Source organism: Mesocricetus auratus, unplaced genomic scaffold (genome assembly GCF_017639785.1).
Source record: "Mesocricetus auratus isolate SY011 unplaced genomic scaffold, BCM_Maur_2.0 Super-Scaffold_6730, whole genome shotgun sequence".
In the NCBI taxonomy this organism is placed as follows: Eukaryota; Metazoa; Chordata; class Mammalia; order Rodentia; family Cricetidae; genus Mesocricetus; species Mesocricetus auratus.
This window is the reverse complement of record NW_024429184.1, coordinates 50096854-50119145: the sequence shown is the minus strand read 5'-3', so window position 1 is coordinate 50119145 and position 22292 is coordinate 50096854. Positions and strand designations below refer to the sequence as shown.

The following is a 22292-nucleotide window of genomic DNA, read 5'->3' as shown; positions in this document are numbered from 1 at the left end:
TTGACCAGGTGTAGGTGTTTGTGGTAAAAACCATCTACTCAAAATTCAAGCTTTACTGGCGAGGTTTGAGAAAGGTGATAATCAATGGTTATAATGATAAGTAATTGGTATGGTTTAATACTATGCCAAATAAACAAAAATACTAGCACTAGTTTACCTCTAAAGCATATGGCTGATCTATATATAGGTTCTTCAACTGAAAATGGTAGCAGGTATGGGTTTCATCGTGTGAAATGGGACTTAAATCCTTTCAGAAAAATGGTGCTTACTCTCAAGATCTTTGAGCCAATATTGCACTAGCAGACATGTCGTTTCAGCTTTGCAATTATTATAGCTCACAGGGATCATAGATGAGTAACTTTTTGTCCTCCAACACCTTCTACCACTTTGAAAACTGTCCCCGTTGAGAGGAAGCTTCCAGATTAGTTCCATCTTTTATTTCTACATGTCTTATGACCCAATTGTGTGGTGTATTTAGCAATACATTCTCACCATCAAGTTCTGGAGGGTACATAAGAGGAATGGCAATATCCTGTAAGGTTTGGGGAATTATAGGATCTCACTATCCAATAAGACCAAAAGGAATAACCCATTCCTGGCATTGAGTTTGCTTGCTTATTTATTTATTTATTTATTTTCTTTGATGCCCTGTAAAGTTACTTCTGTGGGCATTAAAAATGAAATGTGCATATCTGAAGATTAAAAACCAATATCTACATTTGTGAGAAAATGTTCAATATTTGCCTTTGAGTCTGTTTTATTTCACTCAGTGGGACTGTTTCCAGCTCTACCCATTTTCATGTATAATTGGCTTGGTTTCTAGAAATAGTCAAATTTTACAAAAGAAATCACAAATTAAAATTCTGAATCAAGTGATAAATTATGCTGTTATATTATCATAATCTAAGTAAATATTTACTGAACTGTATACATTTTACTCTTTTATTAATAGAAGTTATCTATTATTCAATGAGTTGGTAATTTAAGAAGAGGAAATTATATAGCTCAGATAACATTATTTCTTATTTCAGGATTTTTAATATAACTGAATTTTGTAGAAGATAAAAACCATGCAATGTAAAATATATTATTGTGATAGTTTCCCAAAGGTGAATACTAATGATTGGCAAATATTTTAAACAGTTTACTTTTTCTTTTTTTTCTTTTTTTTTTTTTTTGGTTTTTTGAGACAAGGTCTCTATTGTTTTGGAGGCTGTCCTGGAACTCGTTCTGTAGGCCAGGCTGGCCTCGAACTCACAGAGATCCGCCTGCCTCTGCCTCCCAAGTGCTGGGATTAAAGGCGTGTGCCACCAAGGCTGGCAAATAGTTTTCTTTTTAAAACAATTTAGAGTTCCTTTCTTTTTATATTGATTGTTGTTTTTAAATTTTTAATTTTTGAGAACACCATACCAAGCAGTCCTCTATTGCTTTGTTGGTCAGGATTGTTCAAGAGACTCCTAAAACATTAGAGGTTGTTGCTATTGCCCTTGGTTGCCCTCGGTGTGAAAGATAAGTTCCCATAATTAAAGACACCATGTATTCCAGAAAGAGGGCGCAGAAGCCCCTGAGCTGGAACTGACCTGAATACTTACTCCTTGAGGGCTAGTTTTCATGGTATCAGAAAGCACAGTGCATACTTGCAAAGGAACAAAATAAACAATAGTCCAATAGGGCAATGATTGCAATAATAATAGAGCTAAGGGTGTGGGAGTGGCATGCAAACTTTAGTAGTTACCAATAATGCTATAATCACACATAAGACCCACTCTAAAAGAGGGAGATCTTATTCACCTGGTACTGAAAACCTCACTTACACCCTGCAGCTAGTCAAGTCCTCAGTCTTGGAAAAGAATCTGCAATGACCACTTTACTAAACCATCAGAATCTGTAAATGCTTTTTAAATATTTTCCCTTATACCTACAGAGAAGTTTAGTCCTCAGTCTTCATGGAGGAAACTTCTCTTTGCCAGAGACAGAGACCATTACAGAAAACCATAATAATCAGTATCCACATTACAGCTTCCACACCTAAGGATCAGGGGTCATTGTAGCAGAAGAGTCTGGAAGAACGTATGATCTGGATATCAGGGAGTTTGCAGCAATTACATCTCCTGGGATAGACTCGCACCCACAAAGTCCCATCAACATGACTATCTAAACCTGAACTGAAGAAGGAACACACAAATAGACCTGCTAATGTGGATAAGTGAAAGCAAACAAGGCCTCAGTACTATACAAAGAAGTACAGGAAGCTCAGGAAGGATGACAGTTGGAGAAATAGTCTTCCTTAAGGAAGGGTACATCAATTGGTGATTCGATTCCATTTATTCATCCCTGAAAACATACATACTAATTACAATATACAGATATAGCAAGTTGTGATATATATACATATATGCACTTATGTGCTGGCATCAAGATAAGTATTTAGAATACAGTTGAAGATTATAATGTTGTTACAAAGTGGCAAAAGGTTCCATGTCTTCATCAGCAATGGGTAGTTGGCTTGTTTACAGTACAATGAATTAATTCCTTCCCATGGAGTCGGACTTCCATCCAATGAGATGACTGTTGGTTACCACCTTTGCAGACTTAAATATCATTTAAACTCAAGGGTGATAAGTTTTGATAATGTACCCTTGCTCAATAGAAAGAATATAGACAGTAATTATGCACACACACACACACAGATAGTTCAATGTATGAAATATGTGATTCCAACTGTGTAATATATGATATTGTGTTGTGCAATATATATATATATATATATATATATCCAGAACAACGGTTTTGAATGTTATCAGCATAAAGAAGTGATAAATATTTGTGAAAATGTTTATTTTCAATGACTTAAAATAATGCATACATATGTTAAAATATCTAATTCTATACTGAAAACATGTAAATTTTTTCTCCTTGCATTGGCTAAAAGTATATTTAATTAAAACAATTGAAAATTCTAAATAAAATTAGATTTCCTGTGTGTATTGTGCTTCTTTTCAAACTTCTAAAATTAAACTATGAACAATTTGCCTATCCTCTATCACAGACAAAAATAAAGATTTGACATTGCAGATAATTACCTTATAAAAGTAAAGGCATAAGAACACATGAACATTAGCTGCATTTTCTTCATACAAGAAAAAGTTTTCCTCTGGAGATAAAGGCTGAACTTTTCAATACCTTCCATTAATTTAAATTATAATGCCTATGAGAGGGGGAAGTACAGTTATACCCTTCAGTGAATAGCAGTGACAAAAATAATAGACAGGTTATTGTAAAAGGCACAAAGCATCTACGAGAAGTTAGAGGTATCCCAATTAAATATAAGAAATGGTTATTGATTGCTTTTATGAATAGTAAGACATTAAGTCTCCTGGCAAAAAGCATGTCTGTCACTATAATGGAAACAAACGTCTTCCAAGGAAATATTAATATTTGGCAAAGTAACACTAATCATTCCCCAGGACAAAATATGAACATATTCAGCTTTTGAGAGTATAAAAACAGTGAGGATAGTTGGAGTTGGACACAGTAGTTATAGAAAGCTTATTAGAAAATTGAATTTAGATTATAAAACTCACTGAGTTTGGAAAATAAAATCAGACTCTGTTCCTTCAGGGAGGCAGTATCAAAGGAGAGAAAAGGCCTGGTTGTTGCACAGTGTACTGAACCTGTAACCTTTGATTATTCTGCCAATCCCTGCATGCCGTTCTCTAGTTTCTTTCTTGAAAATGCAAACAATACTTTTGTATGATAGTTCTTGAAGGGACAATTTTAATTGCTTATATGACATGTTTATACACATTGTGTTCTATCATGTTATTTGCCAATTTTATTATTTCTGTTACTGCATTTTATGTCACTAAAAGCATGGGACATAAAATTGCTGTGGGTAGAATCTAGTAGTGGCTATGGCATTTTTAAGCTTTGTTTTGGGGCCAAAACACTTTTCTTTTCATATCTCATCTTCAAAATAAGACCTTCCCAATAGAAGTAGTCTTATAACTTTATATGAAACAATTATATACTGCTAGGAATGCTGGTTCAAATAAAATTATTTCTAAATAACATATTATAAGACATCTTTGGGCTCCATTAGCATTCAAGAAGGACCTAGTCTTTCCATGGTAAATTTGTAAAGGCATGCTAGCATACGTCTTGCCAGTAACGCAACAGCATATTTCTTCCCTCCTCCGTTGACTTTATAACCAGGGAAATGCTAGAAAGAATGGTATCTACTCTAACAGATTTCTGACTGATTCCCTGACTTTATGTTCATCAATACTCTTATTATCCCAATGGCAGGATGCAGCATATTCTCCAATTTCACACCAAAATCAAAATTACTATCAGTGACCAAATATGAATCCTGTAAGAAGCCATCTTCTCACCAGCCTGGTTACAGAGCTGCATCAGTCCGAAATGAACATGCAGGATGCTATATTAATTATGAAGCTGTTATCCATTTGCTGTGGTTTCTTAATGGCTCGTTCTGAATAAAGTATTAACCCATAATTACTAATACATATTTTATAAGGTCTTATCTTACCAAGAACACCAGACCTGTGTCCTCTCCTCTTGAGGTCACATGGTGACTCCCCACTCTTTACTACATTTCTCAGAATCCTCCTCAACTCTCAGTCTCACCTATCTTGCTCCTCTATTGGCCAACAGTACTTTATTCAACAATCAATAAGATAAACATATACACAGAAGGACTTCCCTCATCATCTCCTCTTTTCCGTAAAAAGAAGGGTTTTAACTTTAACATAGTAAAATATATAACAAAACAGTTATCAAGTAAGAACTACAGTTACAATATTTAGTTCATTAACATTTGGCAAAATTTATAGAAAATATTCTATCATCTCTCCTATCTTTGTGAGTCTAAAGTCTTATAAGCAACTTGTCTTTGATCTTAACTAAGGAAACTATAAGCATAACTGTCTTCAACTCCATCAAAGACCACAGAAAGATAATATGTAAACACTAAAATTGACAGAGACATCTCGCTCCCTGAACAGTCACCCAAAGTCCCTCTGTAATGTTGGCGCATCCATCTTCAGCCCATAGGCCACAGTGTGTCCGGCAGACTTCTCAGCAAAGCAGGAAATTTTAAACTGCCCACCAAAGTGTGTGTGATTCATATTATAGGGACAGAATCCAGAATCTTTGTTTCTCATTCAGTATCTAGCTTGTGCTTTCCTTTCTCATTAGTCTCCCACATTTTCCTAGATGAATTGGATTTTGCTTCAAGGTTTCATTGTTTTTTTATTTTCCAGACAGTGTTTCTCTGTGTAGCCTTGCTGTCCTGGAACTCTGTAGACCAGCTCATCTCAAACTCACAGAAATCTGCCTACCTTTGCCTCCAAGAGCTGAGATTAAAGGCATATGGCACCATGTCCAACTTTCCTCAATGATTCTAAACTCATGTTCATATAGTGACAATTGAAAGCTTTCCTTTATCTTGAGAAATGTTTTGCCAGCTCCATTGTGTTATCTTGCAAATGCTAAAATAACCATTATTAACAATTACTCTGTATTAAAGGTCCAGTTTGCGTAACTCTGAGACCAAATTTAGACCTTTCTGGTGTTGAGGTTATCACATTCTCTAAATTCAAACCAGATATTCATCTTCGGTTTATGGAACTTAAGCCCCATGTTTCATGTTCATTACTTGTGTGTACATATATCGATTTATTTTTATAGAAGTGTGCTTAACTTAAATCTTGCAAAAAGTATACTCAGATATTTGTGGAACATGTTATCAATTATTTTTGGTTTTTTGAATTTTAACTTTGTTATTCATTTATTTCACAGTTGAATAAGAACCATAATTTTGGCTATGTTGAAACTTAAATATGAGCTATGGGCTACATCTAGTCAGTCAGAGATGTTGAGCAAATCCTGTTCTTAAATATTCAAAAGAAATAAGACTTTTGTGTGCTTTCAAGCTCTCCAATAAGATTTGCCCCACCCCATTTTAATGAGATTTATATTTCTGACTGAAATTTGCAAATGCCTTCTGTTCTTAGTTCAGGAATCTATTATTTTATTGCTATTTTAAAAATCAATAATCAATCCCATAAAATATGTGTTTTTTACTTTTACCCGATATTTTACATGAGTTCAATTACTCAGGGCCAATCACATGATAACACTCCTTTTACATACATAAACAGACATGACTCTCAGGAGCTAATATAACAAACAAAAGTAAATATGACCCTTTATTAAAGACAGTTATGATTTGATGGGCACATTGTATTGTGAGAAAGTTTCATTGCCAAGTAGTAGGAGTTTTTCACTTATTTTTCATTATATTATATATTTATGTTCATATATTTTATAATATATTGTTTACATACTTTTCTCACCATGAGCTCACTATAAATAGTTTATGGCTTAGAGGTAAAGAGAAGCTCAGAGAGACATAATCTTGGTCATTCCTTCTTAAACTTGACTACATTGCTTCTGTTCTTTGTAATTCTAATGTAATGTAAATGCACTACTTCTCGCATATTATTACAATCCACACAGTAACCTTAAGAACATATGCTTCAAAAAGTATTTTAAGAATACATGTTTCACATACTCATCATTAAGAGTCAATGTAATTGCTTGTATCTCATAAACACTTGTTAGATGCATGGATGCACAGAGTAAATAATTCATGGACAGCTAGTGAATGAAATGTGCTAATTTTTCATTTTATTTTTCTCATTATAGAAATATATAGAAGTAATAAGTATTTATATATGAAGGCATAAACCTTATGAATAAGTGTGTGCGACTGCATGTATTTTCATTTATGAAAAAATTCTTTGGATAACAACTTCTCTGACTTATTTTAGCAAAATTCTTGATAATTTGGCTTGTGAAACTATTTGCATAGCTGGTACAGTAGCCTCTGTGTATTCAGAAACCTTAAAAAAATGAAGGAAAGAAAAACAATATACAGATGCAGAAGAAGATGAAATGAAGTTACAGGTAAAATTTCTACAAATTCACATTAGAGAAATTAATACTTATCCATTTTTCTTCAAGTACCTGAATCAAATATTGTGATTAATTACTAGTGAAATAAAAAATAAACCAATGATTGTATTTTTCACATTATCAAAGTTACTGATCACACAATGAATTTAGTAGTACTTACAGTTAGAAGACCTAGACTATAACCTGAATCCTATATTTTCAGATTATCTGATTTTAAGAAGCTATGGAATTAGTATTCTTGGCTTCTTATCAACAAAACAGAATACACAAAAGGACTGATAAAATAATCTCTGTGAAAATTTATTTTTGTACTTAAATATTGTAGCAAACATTTGGGGAATAAAAAGTATAATGAGATATTGTTATTTATTAGTGAGGTTTGCATGCTTAATAACATGTTTTTAAACGTAATTTTTATTTTAAAAGCAATCTCTAACTCCATAATGACTCCCTCAATCTAGATATCTCATTCTTCCTTCTACCTATTGGTCCTTTCCCCATCTCCACCATCGAGTTCCGGAGTTCTCTTCCCCTCTCCCCTCCTCCCCTCCTCTTCTCCTTCTGTCCTCCCTTACTCTCCCCCAAATCACCTATTTTTCTCAGGATATCTAGTCTATTTTCCATTCCCAGGGGGATTCATGTATGTCTCTCTGAGGGATCTCCTTGTTAGAGCTAGCTTATCTGTGGCTGTGGGATATAGGCTGGTTATCCTTTGCTTTGTGTCTAATATCCATTTACATACCTTGTGAATGAGTACATACCATGTTCGTCTTTCTGGGTCTGGATTTCCTCCCTCAGGATGGTTTTTTCTAGTTCCATCCATCTGCCTGCAAATTTCAAGATGTCATTGCTTTTTACTGATGAGTAATACTCCGTTGTGTAAATGTACCACATTTTCTTTGTCTATTCATTGGTTGAGGGGCATCTAGGTTGTTTCTAAGTTCTGGCTATTACAAATAATGTTGCTATGAACATAGTTGTGCTAAAGTTCTTGTGGTATGAGTGTGCATTCTTTGGTCATATGCCCGAGAGTGGTATTGCTGGGTCTTGAGGTAGATTGATTCCCACTATTATGAGAAACTACCACACTGATTTCCAAGGTGGCTGTACAAGTTTGTACCTCCACCAGCAATGGAGCAGTAGTGATCCCATAACTTTGCCTCCTCTCCAGTATAGGTTATCATAGGTGTTTTTGAGCTTAGCCATTCTGACTGGTGTAAGATTTGGTATCTCAGAGTCATTTTGATTTTCATTTTCCTGATGTCTAAAGATACTGAGCATTTTTAGTGTCTTTCAGTCATTTGAAATTCTTCTGTTGAAAATCTCTTTTTAGATCTTTACCCCATTTTTAAATTTGATTATTTTGTATCTCAATATCTAGTTTTGAGTGTTTTATATATTTTGGGGATCAGTCTTCTGTTCAATGTGGGGTTAGTGAAGATCTTTTCCCATTCTATGGACTGCAGTTTGTCTTATTGACTGTGTCCTTTGCCATACAGAAGCTTCTCAGCTTCAGGAGTTCCTATTCATTAACTGTTTTTCCCAGTATCTGTGTCAGTGTGTTCAAGGATACTTCCCATTTTTTGTTATATGAGGTTCAATGTGTCTAGATTTATGTTGAGGTCTTTGATCCATTTGGACTTGAGTTTTGTTCATGGGGATAGATATGTATCTATTTGCATTCTTCTACATGTTGACATCAGGTTATGCCAGCACCATTGTTGAAGATGCTATCTTTTTTCCATTGTATAATTTTAGCTTCCTTGTCAAAAATTAGATGTCCATAGCTGTGTAAGTTAATATCACACTCATTGATTCAATTCTATTGGTCTAGCTGTCTATTTTTATACTAATACCAAGTTGTTTTCATTACTATAACTCTATAGTAGAGATTGCAGTCAGGGATTGTAATGCCTCTGAAAGTCCCTTTCTTGTACAGGATTGTTTTGACTATCTGGGTATTTCATTTTTCCATGTGAAGCTGAGCATTGATTTTTATAGTTAGTAGACATCACATATGGTGCTGATGATGAGGTGGGACAACAGACTGTACCCATGTCTCAAGCCCACTCTGTATTTTGAGCTAAATTTCATGGTATACTCAATTTATCCAATGCAAAAATCTACTCACTTCATGATGTAGGATTCTGATCACCCAAAAGTCTCTCCTGATGTCCGCCAAGCATTTTTGCTTTCAGTTGGATTGTAGAATTGCAGAAGGTATTTATACAGCTTACTACTTAGGTGTTTCCTACTTGTCATAAAATTACTAATTGCATAATAATGGTACCACTCTCATGGCCTCTTCTATTTCTCACTATATCATAATACTTCACCTCAAATATGCTTAAGTACTTAATACATACATGTAAATAATATTGAATACACTGAATCAGTTATATTTAGGAATTAACCAGTATATATATATTATATATAGTCATAGTAACAATTAATGAAAAAAGAGGCCATGCGTCAAAAAGGGCAGAAAAATAGATTTTCAATATTAGGAATAATAAACTGGGAATATCAAATACACATTCTAAACATGAAACCCAGAGTTTCAAAGGTCTATCACTATTACTATTTATTATGTCAAATAAGTATTTGCATGATGATAATATACCTTGCATATTGCAGAATACTCACATACCAAATACTCATTAGATACCACCCTCCGTTATACACTGTTTTTAGTCAGTGCAACATGACCACTACAGAGCAAAGTCACCCCTAGTTAAGAACCATTGATCTACTGACTTAGCTTCAGATACTCTATTTGTCTCTAAATAAAATGGATCCAGAGGCGATTAAAATAAATTGAACTATTTTTCACTGGATAAATCAGAGTTATACATGTAGGCAGATGGTGTCATCCTGCATGCCTAATTTCCTTTATGGATCATATCTCATGTAACAGGAAAATGACTACTCATCATTTTGTTGACTATATCAGCAAATATAATAGTATTTATCACAAAATAAATGTACTCCAGAGAAAACAGATCTGCAATGATTTGATATGACTTTACTTTTTAACAAAATTCTGCAGTGATACTTTAGGAAAATATTTCACTTCATCTGTGTGATGTAAACTGACTCCTACTTTCTCAAACACCATTCTTCCTTCCACAAAAACTACTGTATAATACGAGCTAGTACTGTCTTCTGATGTTATTCAGAAGTTTTGAATCCAGGTATTAAATTATACATGGAAAAGTTATATTTAATGGGCCAGAAGGGTTTATTGTAACAAAATACTTGCTTTTTCTGTAAAGTTTTATAAGTTCTTATTGGGTAACATACATGTAGAAAAATTTTCTCTTTGAAGATGCCAATATCAATTCTCTTAAAACACGTTGTAACACATAAGAAGTGTATATACTTATATTAGGAAAGACTCATTGTGAGTACTAACTCTGGGTGCCAACTCTAGTTGTCAGCACCCCAGCTTCTTCCTTGCCTTTGACCTCTTTGATAAACTTCATTGTCACATGCTCTGCTGCCCAATGTTCACCTGTGCTTGGATATACCACCCAAGCACTAATGCCTTGTATCAATGCAATCAACATCAACCCTCCCTTGAACTATTCTCAGAGTCTCAGTGATCCACTAATTCTGCCCATTATCCTATAGACTCTTCCAATTCAGCATGGTGCTCTGAGGTGTCTAACAGTTGCCACCATGGCATCAAGAACAAATGTCTGCCTCTCCACTCTGCTTTACTCACTGATTCCTTACTCTGTAAATGGAGGTCTTAATTGATCTAAATAATAAAAACCCAGAGTCTGATATAGGGGAATGCTGAGAGATTAAGAGAAAAAGAAGCAATCCAGAGCCAGTTTTCCCTCATTAGCTTCTCAGCAGAAAAGACAGTGAGTTCTTGTGTCCTCCCACTTGTATCCTCTCTCCACCCAGCCATCTCACCTCCTGTCTCTACCCAGCCATCTCACCTCCTGTCTCTGCCCAGCCATTCATTTCCTGTTTCCTCCCAGTCATATCACTTCCTGTCTGTCTGTATAGACCTACTGAACTCTTGTTAGCTAATGGCAATCTCCATTCTCTGATCTTCGGACAAACTATTTGTTCAAGAAAGATGTCACCACATTAACACTCTACTTCCACTTATTGATTTTCCTCCAGCTACATTCACTTATTTGCCCAAAACATCTGCCTATTTGCTTTCTCCATCCTCTGTGTACTGTTCTACTCTATATACCAGTCCTATACACCAGTCTTTAAATCCTCTTCCTGCTTCCTTCTTTCACTGAGATTTCTGTTGAAATACCTTCTTATCACTGAAAATTTACCCACTACATCAAATAAAATGAAAAATATAATGGCAAAATCAAGCCCTCCCTAATTTCTATCTTATCTCAATATTTAATATATGGTTTTTTATTGCCATCATCCACTCTGGATATGAGTTCCATAATTATAGGAAATTTCTCTTTACTGTCCAGTGCTGTATCTTCAGCTTCTGGAAAGCAGAGTTATAATAATCGATTTCCATTAATATTGTTCATCTATGCATCAAACACTTTTAAGTTAAAACAATTGTGACCTTGTTAAATTGACTTCTAAGGAAATAGTATGTGGAAGAAGTTAAACTGAGAGAAGGGCGGGTTTCAAAAGAATGGGATCAGAGATAGGGGTACATTTAGTGTTGGTGACCTTGAACTGAATCCTTTAGAACTGAATGTCATATTCCAGGTAGACTTTATGAGCCTGAGACTACCTGACACATTTAAGGAAGGGCTAGTAGTTATGAATGCTGCTTCAGAGTAGTAAAAGGACCAGAAGAGATTGAAAAAGGGCTCAGGTGCTGGGAATGAAAGAAACAGAAATAATTTTCACAAATTTATAAATTTTCAGGGATAAAATTTATAATCTTTGGTAAGTATTCTAATTTCTCAATCTGTTGGTGAATAGTTTTTAATCATAATTTTCCAACAGTAAGTTGACTAAAAATATTAACTACTTTTAGATAAAAAATTCCCAACAATCACTATTATATACTTTGTATTTTATGCACATTATATTGTATGCAATGCTTCCTCAGACAAGAGGGTGATGAATTAATGGTGTACTAGGAAAAATTCAAAAGGTTAGTTGCCAAAATCATTCTTTCCTTTCTTTTTCTTCTCATCATATAATTTTGACTATGCACAGGTACAGTTCTCTGACAATAATATTTTTGAACCCCCTTGCTGTTTACTGTTTCCCAGTCAATCAGCTCCTAAGATTAGTATTTTAGGACATTTGGTGCCTGCCACATACACAGAGGTTTGAAAATAAGGTGTGTTAGCCTGGTTAAAACTACCATGAAGTCACTACAGCCACATATATGCATATTGCAAATTTTCTAGTATTTATTGTTTATTGTGTCCAGACACTCACTGAGCAATGTTCTATTGCTAATGGGATAACACAAAATGAAAGACTAGAAGGCATTCTTTGCACAGAATGACTTTATTCATAGAGCCTTAGGATGGGTATATTTCTTTTTTATTTAGATTAGAAACAATCAATCCCAGTTCCGTCTCCCTCCCATCCTCCCATGCCCCCCATGCCCCCCATTGCTCCCATCCCATCCCCTTTCTGCTTCCCAGGGAGGGTGAGGCCTTCCTTAGGTGGTCAGGATGGGTGTATTTCTTAATTTACCCTGTGTCCCACAGCTGTCCCAAAATCTACCTCTAAGTGACTTATTATGACAAAACACAAATTATTCTACTGTTTACCTGATTTAACACCTCTTTTTTAGCTGTTAAAATCATTTTTAAATAAACAGGACTGATTCAATCCCTAAATCTTCAAGTAAGGAACCTGAGCAATCAGTAAAATGATGAGGAAAACTATCAAAACATGCAGAAAATACTAAAAATTGGGGCTGCTGAGTGCCTAATCAAGAGGTATTCACTGAAGAAACAGGTCATTTATTATGAAATACAGACATGCAAAAGAAAAATCAACAATCAGTGAAAGTGTAGCAGTAAATGTGAGGTACTATTAAATAGATTACAGGTGAGAACCCCAACCTTCAGTGGGTTTGTAAAGAGAAATTCATATGCAAACAAGTCTAAACCCTAGAAGCTTGGTTAGATTTTGAGACACACATTTGGAAACGGAAACGTCTTTGATTAAAGAAACATGTTTACACAATAATATAGTGTAATAACAGCAAGAACCATAGTAAGCCCTTCCTTTACCACTCATTGGTTCTATTGATGCTCTGAACATGGTACTAAATAATTGTGCCTTTCCCTCTAAAGTAGACAATGGTATTACACAGGTGGAGAACTTTCATGTCCCCAAGGTGCACAGATTTGAAGCAAATTCATTTTTAACAGGAAGTTATTCTATTAAATATTAGAATAAAAGGTAACAATATACTTCCGGAGGATCCTAGATATCATTTTAGAGCATTGTCTTTATACATTAATTACTTTCATGTACTGTGGCAATATCAAAGCAACGACTTAAAGCATGGAAGATTGATTTTCACTCGGAGTTTCAGAGGATTCTTCATGGTCGGCATGATTTGGTACCACGTATTGAGGAGAGCATCATGGTATGTGAGCATAGGGCAGAGAAGAACTTCTCAAGCCATAGAGGACCAAGAAACAAGAGGTCATGACAGGATATGGACAAAGCAAACATACCCATAGAGGCCATCCCCAGGGACTCATTTCTATCAGTCACACCTCATCTCCTAAAGGTTAAGAAGCCTGCCAAAATACTGCCACCAGCTGCATCATAAGCATTCAAAACTCGAATCATATGGAAGACATTTAAGGTTGTATAATAACATTGTTCAGGATTGTCTTACTTATCTTTCTTGCTATAGAAAAGAAAGAGACTCTGGAAATCTTCAGTTAAGTACAAGGCTAATGATATATATATATATATATATATATATATATATATATATATATATTGCTTTAAGAAATGTCTTCACAAGTCTAGGTAAGTGGAAAGCAGTGGCTAAATAAGAGGGAATGAAAGTGGAGGCAGATATATTAGACCTACAGCAGTGTTATTTACCTAACATGCAGTTTTTGAAAAAGAACATAATTAGCAACATTGCCAACTTCTAAAATTCTAGACATACAGAGTAGAAAAGGAGTGCCTGCTTGAATGAATTAACTAACATTATAGAGTGGTTAAATATGTTGCCGAGAAAATGTTAACAGAGAGGAAATCTGTAGACAGTAAGGGAGAGACATAAGTTAGAGCAACAGTACAAGAAGAGGTGCACCACCCTCGGGGGGGGGCTTTCCTCTAGGAAGAAGCCATGTGAGCACAAAACCAGAACCATCTGAATGCAGACATTGACTATGATAAAGAACAGTAGACATTGGGCTGTAACTCACTGCCTGGTCATGGACAGAACTTCTTCCCCACAGAGCACTGAGATGAGCAATTGGTTTCCATGACTCTGTGAGAGGAAGATAGTTCTGTTAGCCCAGCCTGCTCTTAGAACCCTTGTCAGAAAGTCATCCAGGCAGATTGTGCAAGGCCAGAGGCTCATTTCATTATTACATGGTTGCACCTTGGGAGAAAGCAAGACTTTATATATTTCCTTGTAAGCTTCAGTAATGATAATTAGACTAGAATATTAATACATTCCTTCTCTGGTCTTACAAAATACTGCTGTAGTTTAAACCTCAAACTTTGGCTCCCTGGACAATTACAGGTTCCTATCATGTAAACCCCAATTTCTTTTTTTAGGTGCATTCTAACTCAGCTTTAATAATGTGAGATGTTGGTGATACATCAATTTATGTTTTTATATGATGAATAAATGTAAATTAATTGGCTATAGCTAACGATTGACTTATTCACTGAGAACTAGTTTCTATTAGTTTCTAGACACAGTTACATTTTACATCATTGAAACCAGTTATCAGATGAATTATTTTCTATTAAATCTGATAGGTTTAAGTAAAACTACATGTTATGCCTCCACCAAAGGAAATGAGTATCATTCTTCAAAGCAGAATCCATTTCTCATAGTGATAGATAATGTTTCTCAAATTTAGCAGCAATTCAGCAATGGTTCTTTGATGTCTGGAATAATTGACATCCAGAGAGAGTCACTGTTTTAAGTGTGTTATCCTTTTATTTGGACAATATTCCCAGAATTGCAGGGGACTCTGGTTTCCTGCCATTTTTAATCTAATAGAGTACTTTGCACTAGAAAGAAAGAATTTTATTTTTTTCAAATATAATTACCTTAATTTGATTTAATAATGAGAAAGGTCTTTTTTTGGCCAGGAAAATAAAAATTCTTTCTATCTTTTGAGACCTAATTATATTATGAATAGTATATTATTTCAGATATTTTAATTAACGTATATGTAAACTTAAACAGATTTCATTTTATCTTATCACTTTTTCAAAGTTTGAAGACTAAAAAAGTCAAACAGCAGTTATTTCTTCTGAATATCTGGATACTAACTAAGCTGATATGGTTATAAACATAAATGAAAATGACAAAAAAGATGTGGGTTTCCTAGATAGGCAGCACATCTCTGCCCTCAGGGCTGGTACCCAAAGCATCCCTAATGAAGCTCAGGGACTGGAGAGTCTGTTGTGGACCCATGACAAAACCACTTGTGGTTTTCAGATGAGCAAAATAAAGTCATGTATCCAGGTTCTCACAAAAGTTACAATATTGTAAACCCTTAACTTTTATATGATTTCTATTAAAATTATTCTTTAACCATGTTCACTCTCGTTCTCCATCTTCTCTTTCTCCCACTTCCATTAGCCTCCTCCCTTCCCTCTGTCTCTTTCTCACATTCATATCCTTTGCTTTTCTCCCCACCCCAATAACCTCCTCTCATCCCTTCATCTCTTTATACATTCATGCTGGTTGGTTTCGTTCAGCAGGCCATTGCATTTAACCAGGGAGGTTTGTGTAACCATGGATTTTCTGTGTATACTTCATGAGTGGGTACAGAACTGAGAACAATGACTCCCTCTTTTAGTAGTTCATAACTCACCAGGCAAGAGTAGGGTCCTTCCCAATCCCTGATTGATTGTTGGCAGACCCGGTCTCATGTAGGCTGAATGCAGGCAAGTGTAGTGTCTTTGAGAGCATGATTGCACAAGTTCTGTCATGTTCAGTACATGGCATTTCCCAAATCTTCCCCCTTAGATAAACAATTATTATTTAAATATGATATTGTCCTTTCCTTAAGTCCCTTAAATGTGTTGTCTTCCACACCTGTTTTTTCACTTTTTTTCTCCAATTCTAGACCAAACCTGGGGTCATTTTCTTGGTAGGCAATCACTCAACCAATGTGCTAAATCTCCAACCCATATTTGTTGATTTTAGCAACACTAACTACTTAACAAAATGAAAAGTTGCTGTTTGTATCAGCCTCCATTTTCTCATTAGAGATCACATTAAATATTGAAGAACTAGAATTGGAACAAATTGCTACACATATACCAGTGAGGTGATATATGATGGTAGTATGCCTGTAGTTCTTGCACTCAGGAGGCTGAGGCAGAAGGGTGGTGAGTTCAAGGACATAGTGCTTGAGCAACATAGTGATAAGTTATCGCAAAATATATAAATAAATAAATCACAAATTAAAATTATGTAAGAATCAGGGAGACTGCCTATGTGCTTCCTTTCTACCTGCCCCATGACTTAAGGATGGGTATGCACACTTTATTGTTTTACTTTTAGGAAGAGCTCAGGCAATATTTTATTCTCTCAAGACTAAATGTTATGTTTTGTTTCAGTCAATCTTCAAAGAACTGGCTCGAAAACACCACTGAAAATATATCACTGATGTCTAGTTATGAGTGGTGGGCTGTGCAGGAGTATTTTGTTTATTGCGAACTACTTATTGAGACCCTGTCACAAAACCAAAACATAGAACATGTATATAACAACAATGTGATTCAAAGTATTATTAACACAGGTAACACTATCCCTTAATCTAAATCAGTTTTACAGTGAGGGTTATTCTCTTGTTTCCCTGAGTAAGTAAGTCAAGGCCTGGCATCATTCTGTTGAAAATCTTTTCGGGTTCTTTTAGTCTTTCATGTTACTTTTAGTTACAAGATTGAATACCTGATTTTCATGTCAGTAAAAGTGCTTATTTCCAATGAGCAAAGACATGCACAGTTTCAGGATGACTATCTGTAGTACCAGGAAGATGAGGATTCACTGGGAATCTTATAAGACAATCTTGAGAAGCGCTATGTCATAAATTGTGTTCTAAGTCATCCATTTGATGTCTTCTTTTCTTTCTACTTTTTCCCTTCTAGTGAAATCAGATGAGTTACAGACAATCAAGAAAGAATTAACCCAGATCAAAACTAAAATTGACTCCTTGCTAGGGCGCCTGGAGAAGATTGAGAAGCAGCAGAAGGCAGAGGCAGGTAAGTGGAAAAAAATTATTGTCATAGATAGGTTGGAATTAACCCAACATCATCAGTCATAGAATGCAGGCCAAAGAGACTCCAGCTGAGTCACAACCAACAACTCCTCTTGTTGCACTGATAGAATGGGGCTGCTTGGAAAACCATGAACAAATATTTCTAAGATTAAGGTTTGAAAAGGATAGTATTGTGATGTAACAAGCAATAGTAGTTGAATCACAATTGAAACTTTCTATCTTATATTAAGTAATTTGTAAGATAATAAAAGCAAGCAATGGATACTATTATCAGGATAGCATAATATTCACATCTCATTAAATTAACCACAATAAAATTCAAAAAATTCTAAAGACAGTTATTACAGAGCCCATGTTCTGTCTTTCCTGTTATATTGTGAAATGTCTTTACCCAAGTACAGAAACCTGGAAGGATGCAGCAGGTCCCTGACAACCACAGGCCAAATTATTTGATAATCCTTTATCACTCAGTGGACTCTTTCTGGATTGTGATCATGGTTCCTAGCCACAGTCTAACACAGATATTATACTTTTTCTTGTATAATGTTTTATGCTCACATAAAATGAGAATTGGGATGAACTCAAGGCTGGTCCACATTTGAAGGTGTTAGGTAGCTCACAGACTTCTGTAGAGCTACAAGAAGATTAAAAGGAGACACATTAGGCATATAAAATGTGTGTCATTTCCAAACCTAGCCTTTGCTCCAAGGGTTGTGTAAATAAATTTGCTTGTGTGTGTTTGGTACTGAAATTCAAACAGAACTTAACTTACTAGGAATTTCACTTCTTAAAACAATCAAGCAGATGAGCAATATAATTTGGAAAAGTTATTATCTAATCCAAGTGCCTTTCACAGAGTGCACACCACAGTTCTCAGGTGTAAAATTATTTCTACAGCCAAAAGTGTGGTTTGTGACATACCTGGGTATTAAGATCGGGTCTCAGGTTTCCTTCATGTCTGCATTACTGGCTTCCCTGAAGTAAGGCTGCTAGCCTTCTCTCTCTCTCTCTCTCTCTCTCTCTCTCTCTCTCTCTCTCTCTCTCTCTCTCTCTCTCTCTCTCTCTCTCTCCTCTTTCTCTCCCCCCCTCTCTCTTAGATAGTGAGTACTGCTGGGGACTAGAGTTATGGCTGAGGCTCCTGTTTTGAAAATAAAATGCCTCCTCCCTGGAACCTATGGTTCTTAAACTAAAGCAAGCAATTGGTTCCCTGCCAGTAGACTCTCTACCAGAACTGGTGCCACCTCCTAGCTGAGCTAAGGAACATTTTTAATCTTATGTTCTTCAGAATAAGGTTATTTAACACACACACACACACACACACACACACACACACACACACACACACACAATTAAAAATGAGTCAGTAACTCTCCCCAGCATGTTAGTATGAAAAAGACATGATAGATTAAATTGAACAACTTTTCCTGAAATTTTCAACAGCATGCATTTCATACCAAGAAAAGCTACACTGCCTATACTTCTCAGTAAAGAAGTTTAGAGTTTTAGAAAGTTTTGATGCACTGTCTGTGACCATAATCTAAAGTATCGCTGTAACCGAAATACTCTGTGATGTTGCCTAAGTCAATATTTCCTTTGAGGAACTTCTGTAGAATTCATTATTATGTAAAGCAACCCTTACAGCAAAAGACTTTGATAACCAATTTGCACTTCAGTTTAAAGGATTAGAGAGAACTCATTTAAATATAAATCACCTCAAAGAGGAAAATGTGATCCTTATTCCAGCATATTATACCTTCCGGTTTCCTGCAATGAATAATACCTGCCACAGATCTTGCTGGAAGATCATCTATAAACGTAACACTCTAATTCAAGCCCTGGTTTTCTTTTTATAAAAGCTGTCATCTTGCCTTTGCTCATCTTTAAACTTTTCCCAGTCATGAGACCGTTACTTTCAAAATGACAAGTCTTGTCCTTGTTGTTGCTGTCTCTCTTCCTTTTCCGTGCTATGAAGAAAATGAAGGTATTTAATTTGTAACTTCACTGTTCTTGTAATTGTCTTCTGAATAGCATCTATATCTATGGAGATAATATAATCCTGTTCTTCATTTCCTGTATTTTCTCTGTGGGAAGATATCAGAGTTATATGGAAAGAGTTAACACTGCACTATGGAGAGAGGAATGAAATGCATTAAAATTCATTAAAAGGTACTCAAAGCCTCCTTATTAAATCTAGGGGCACTAATTTTAACATTTAATTAGCTGAAAACTAATTATTTGCTAGCTAGTACTTATTCTTCATTATTGCTCCTTCTATATCTCAGTCCTTACATGGTATTAGCCATTTAATATGGAATGTTCCAGCATAAATGTAGTTGGGGGAAAGAAACAGATGACAAGGAAGAAAATTCAATAGAACACAGAACATGCCCTGGGCAAGATATAGGGTGGGTTCTGACTGAGTTTCACAGGGCTTGTCTCCTCACTGACTTCAAAGAGGGTTCTAGAATTTTCAGACAAAGTCAATACAAAACACTATCATACAAATATGGACCATGAAATGTTTTACAGAGATCTCCATGTACCTCTTCATTTAACATTATAGTCTTTCTAAGTACAAGGCTATATTTTCTTTGTCCCTTTACACATTACAGTATCATTTATCATTACCAGGAAGGCTTGAGACCTTTTAAACTCTAGGAATGTGGAATGCCCTCCAATGCATACCCAAGTACTTAATACTAGGGCTACAGTGATCTACCATGAATGCATTATTTTTCTACTGAATAAAACAGCTTTTTAAAGATGCAGTGAACATATAGACTAAGGAAAACAATAGTCAGTACTTCACATCAGTTTAGATCATAACTGGATCTCATTACTAGATGATATTTTAGAAGGAACCAAATGTAAATTATCCTACACACACACACACACACACACACACACACACACACACACTATATGGCTGGCTTACCTTGTGATATCACATAATCAGGAAGATTAAACCACAAGAACTAAAGCTATATTGTGAAGCTCACAATGGGTAGAATTACTCCACAGGAAACTATATTTGAAAAAATAAAATTTCATCACAAGCAGATGCCAAAAGCAGTGAACTTTATTTGGCTTAGGTTTACTCTGAAAAGCATACCTAATACATTAGTAGCAGCCTTGTTTGGGTGGTTACAATGTTAAACTGAGAGATAAATTGAAGTATCAGGAATGCCACAAATTTCAGTCATAGTGGATGAATGTGTCCTGCCCATACATTTTCATACAGCATTGAGTTGTAAATAGTTAATGCCCCAAAAGTGGTTATATAATAAATTAATATCAAATTATAGGACTTAGAAAAGAATGAAAATTTTTCAACCCTGATATACACTCCACACCTGGAAAAACGTTTCAGTTAATACTGTTGTTGTTTTCTCACACTTTTATCTGCTTTACTGATGATGACAGTTTCTGTACCAAACCCTTTGGTACTTGCTCCTTAAGGATCAAATATGCATTTGACTCTTACCTGATTTAGCCATTCTTCCTCTGTCATCTAAAACTATGTGTGCATACAGTCTATTAAATATTTAGGATTTCTAATATCCCCACCTTTCCAAAGCATGTGAACATGGACTTAACATAGTTCATCTATGAGTTCAAATAAGCTGAATTCAAATCTCTGAAGTCTCTGCCAAAAATAATAGCAACAAGTCATGGAGCTGCCTGTCCTGTCAGTTTATTTTGTACCCTGATCCGTTAATATCTCTTGTTTCTGGTTATCTATAGTTGGTCAAACTCGGACTGCAGAAGTCAAAGGAAAGAGTATTCTGGGCATGTCTTCTTTCTCCAGTCTCAGCTGTCAACACTGATCCCATTCCAAACATTCCTGCTGATGATGCTTCCAATTAGACACAGTGATTTGCACCTTGCTTCCTTCTTACAGTGCTTGACATAATGATAATGCTTTGAAGTGAAGCTCCATTGCAACAAGGAACATAGAATAAAAATTCACAAGACAGATTGTTGAAGATATTTATGTATCTAATCCAATACCTCCTAAAATTCCAAGTCCAATTTTAAAATAAGAATTCCCATGAGATTTTAAGTAAAATGTAATAAATTGGTGAAGATCTGTGGAGAAATAAATACTCCAATGTCCTCATTCTCAATTGATCCTGCCACAATTTGACTATAGATTTGTATAGAGAAACTAAAACAGTAGGTATAAGGGCAGAAGACAATAAGCAAACTTGAGAAAGAAAAAAAGTTACATATTTGTTCTAGAGATGCCGGGTTCTCTTCCCTCATTATAGGATACTTGATGAATCATCATTTGAGAACCAGAACAACCCAAGAAGAAACTGCTAACATGGCATCAACAAAGAAGTGATGAAGCATGACACCCTACAGAGAAAAAACAACAACAACAACAACAACAACAACAAAAAACAAAAAACAAAACACACTGTACTTACATAGCAACTGTGAGTAACTAGGTGCTTCTCTAATAATATGAACATCTAATGATATTGCCAGGTAGGAGAAAATATTAAACACACACACACACACACACACACACACACACACACAAAGAACTCAGTGGAAACAAAATGTACAGAGGAAGAACTGAAGAGACACAGCTGTATTGATGAAATAAGAACAAAAGTATAAAGGTCACTGTTCAAAGGACACATAAGAATTTGTAGGAATTAATATAACACTAGAACAAATGAATAACTCAGAGTGATTGGAGGGCAGAGATGAAGAAATGCAAATGAAAAGCTATACAGAAGATAATGAGGACACAAAAAAATATAGAATAAATAGGAACAACAGGGTTGTGAACCAAACTGTGAAAGACCATTTAAAAACTATTTTCATTTTTTAAAGAATGTAAAAATGAAGGAGATAGTT

General features: G+C 35.3%; 1 protein-coding gene across 5 annotated transcripts in view; it reads left to right on the top strand.

Moving 5' to 3' along the window:
* Ralyl (RALY RNA binding protein like) overlaps positions 1–22292 on the top strand; it is a 637542-nt gene that overhangs the window by 558683 nt on the left and 56567 nt on the right. For all 5 annotated transcript variants that reach the window (XM_013110889.3, XM_040741381.1, XM_040741383.1 and 2 more), the window contains one exon: positions 17290–17403. In XM_013110889.3, the coding sequence (XP_012966343.1) occupies positions 17290–17403 (114 nt within the window). The remainder of the gene's footprint in view (positions 1–17289; positions 17404–22292) is intronic.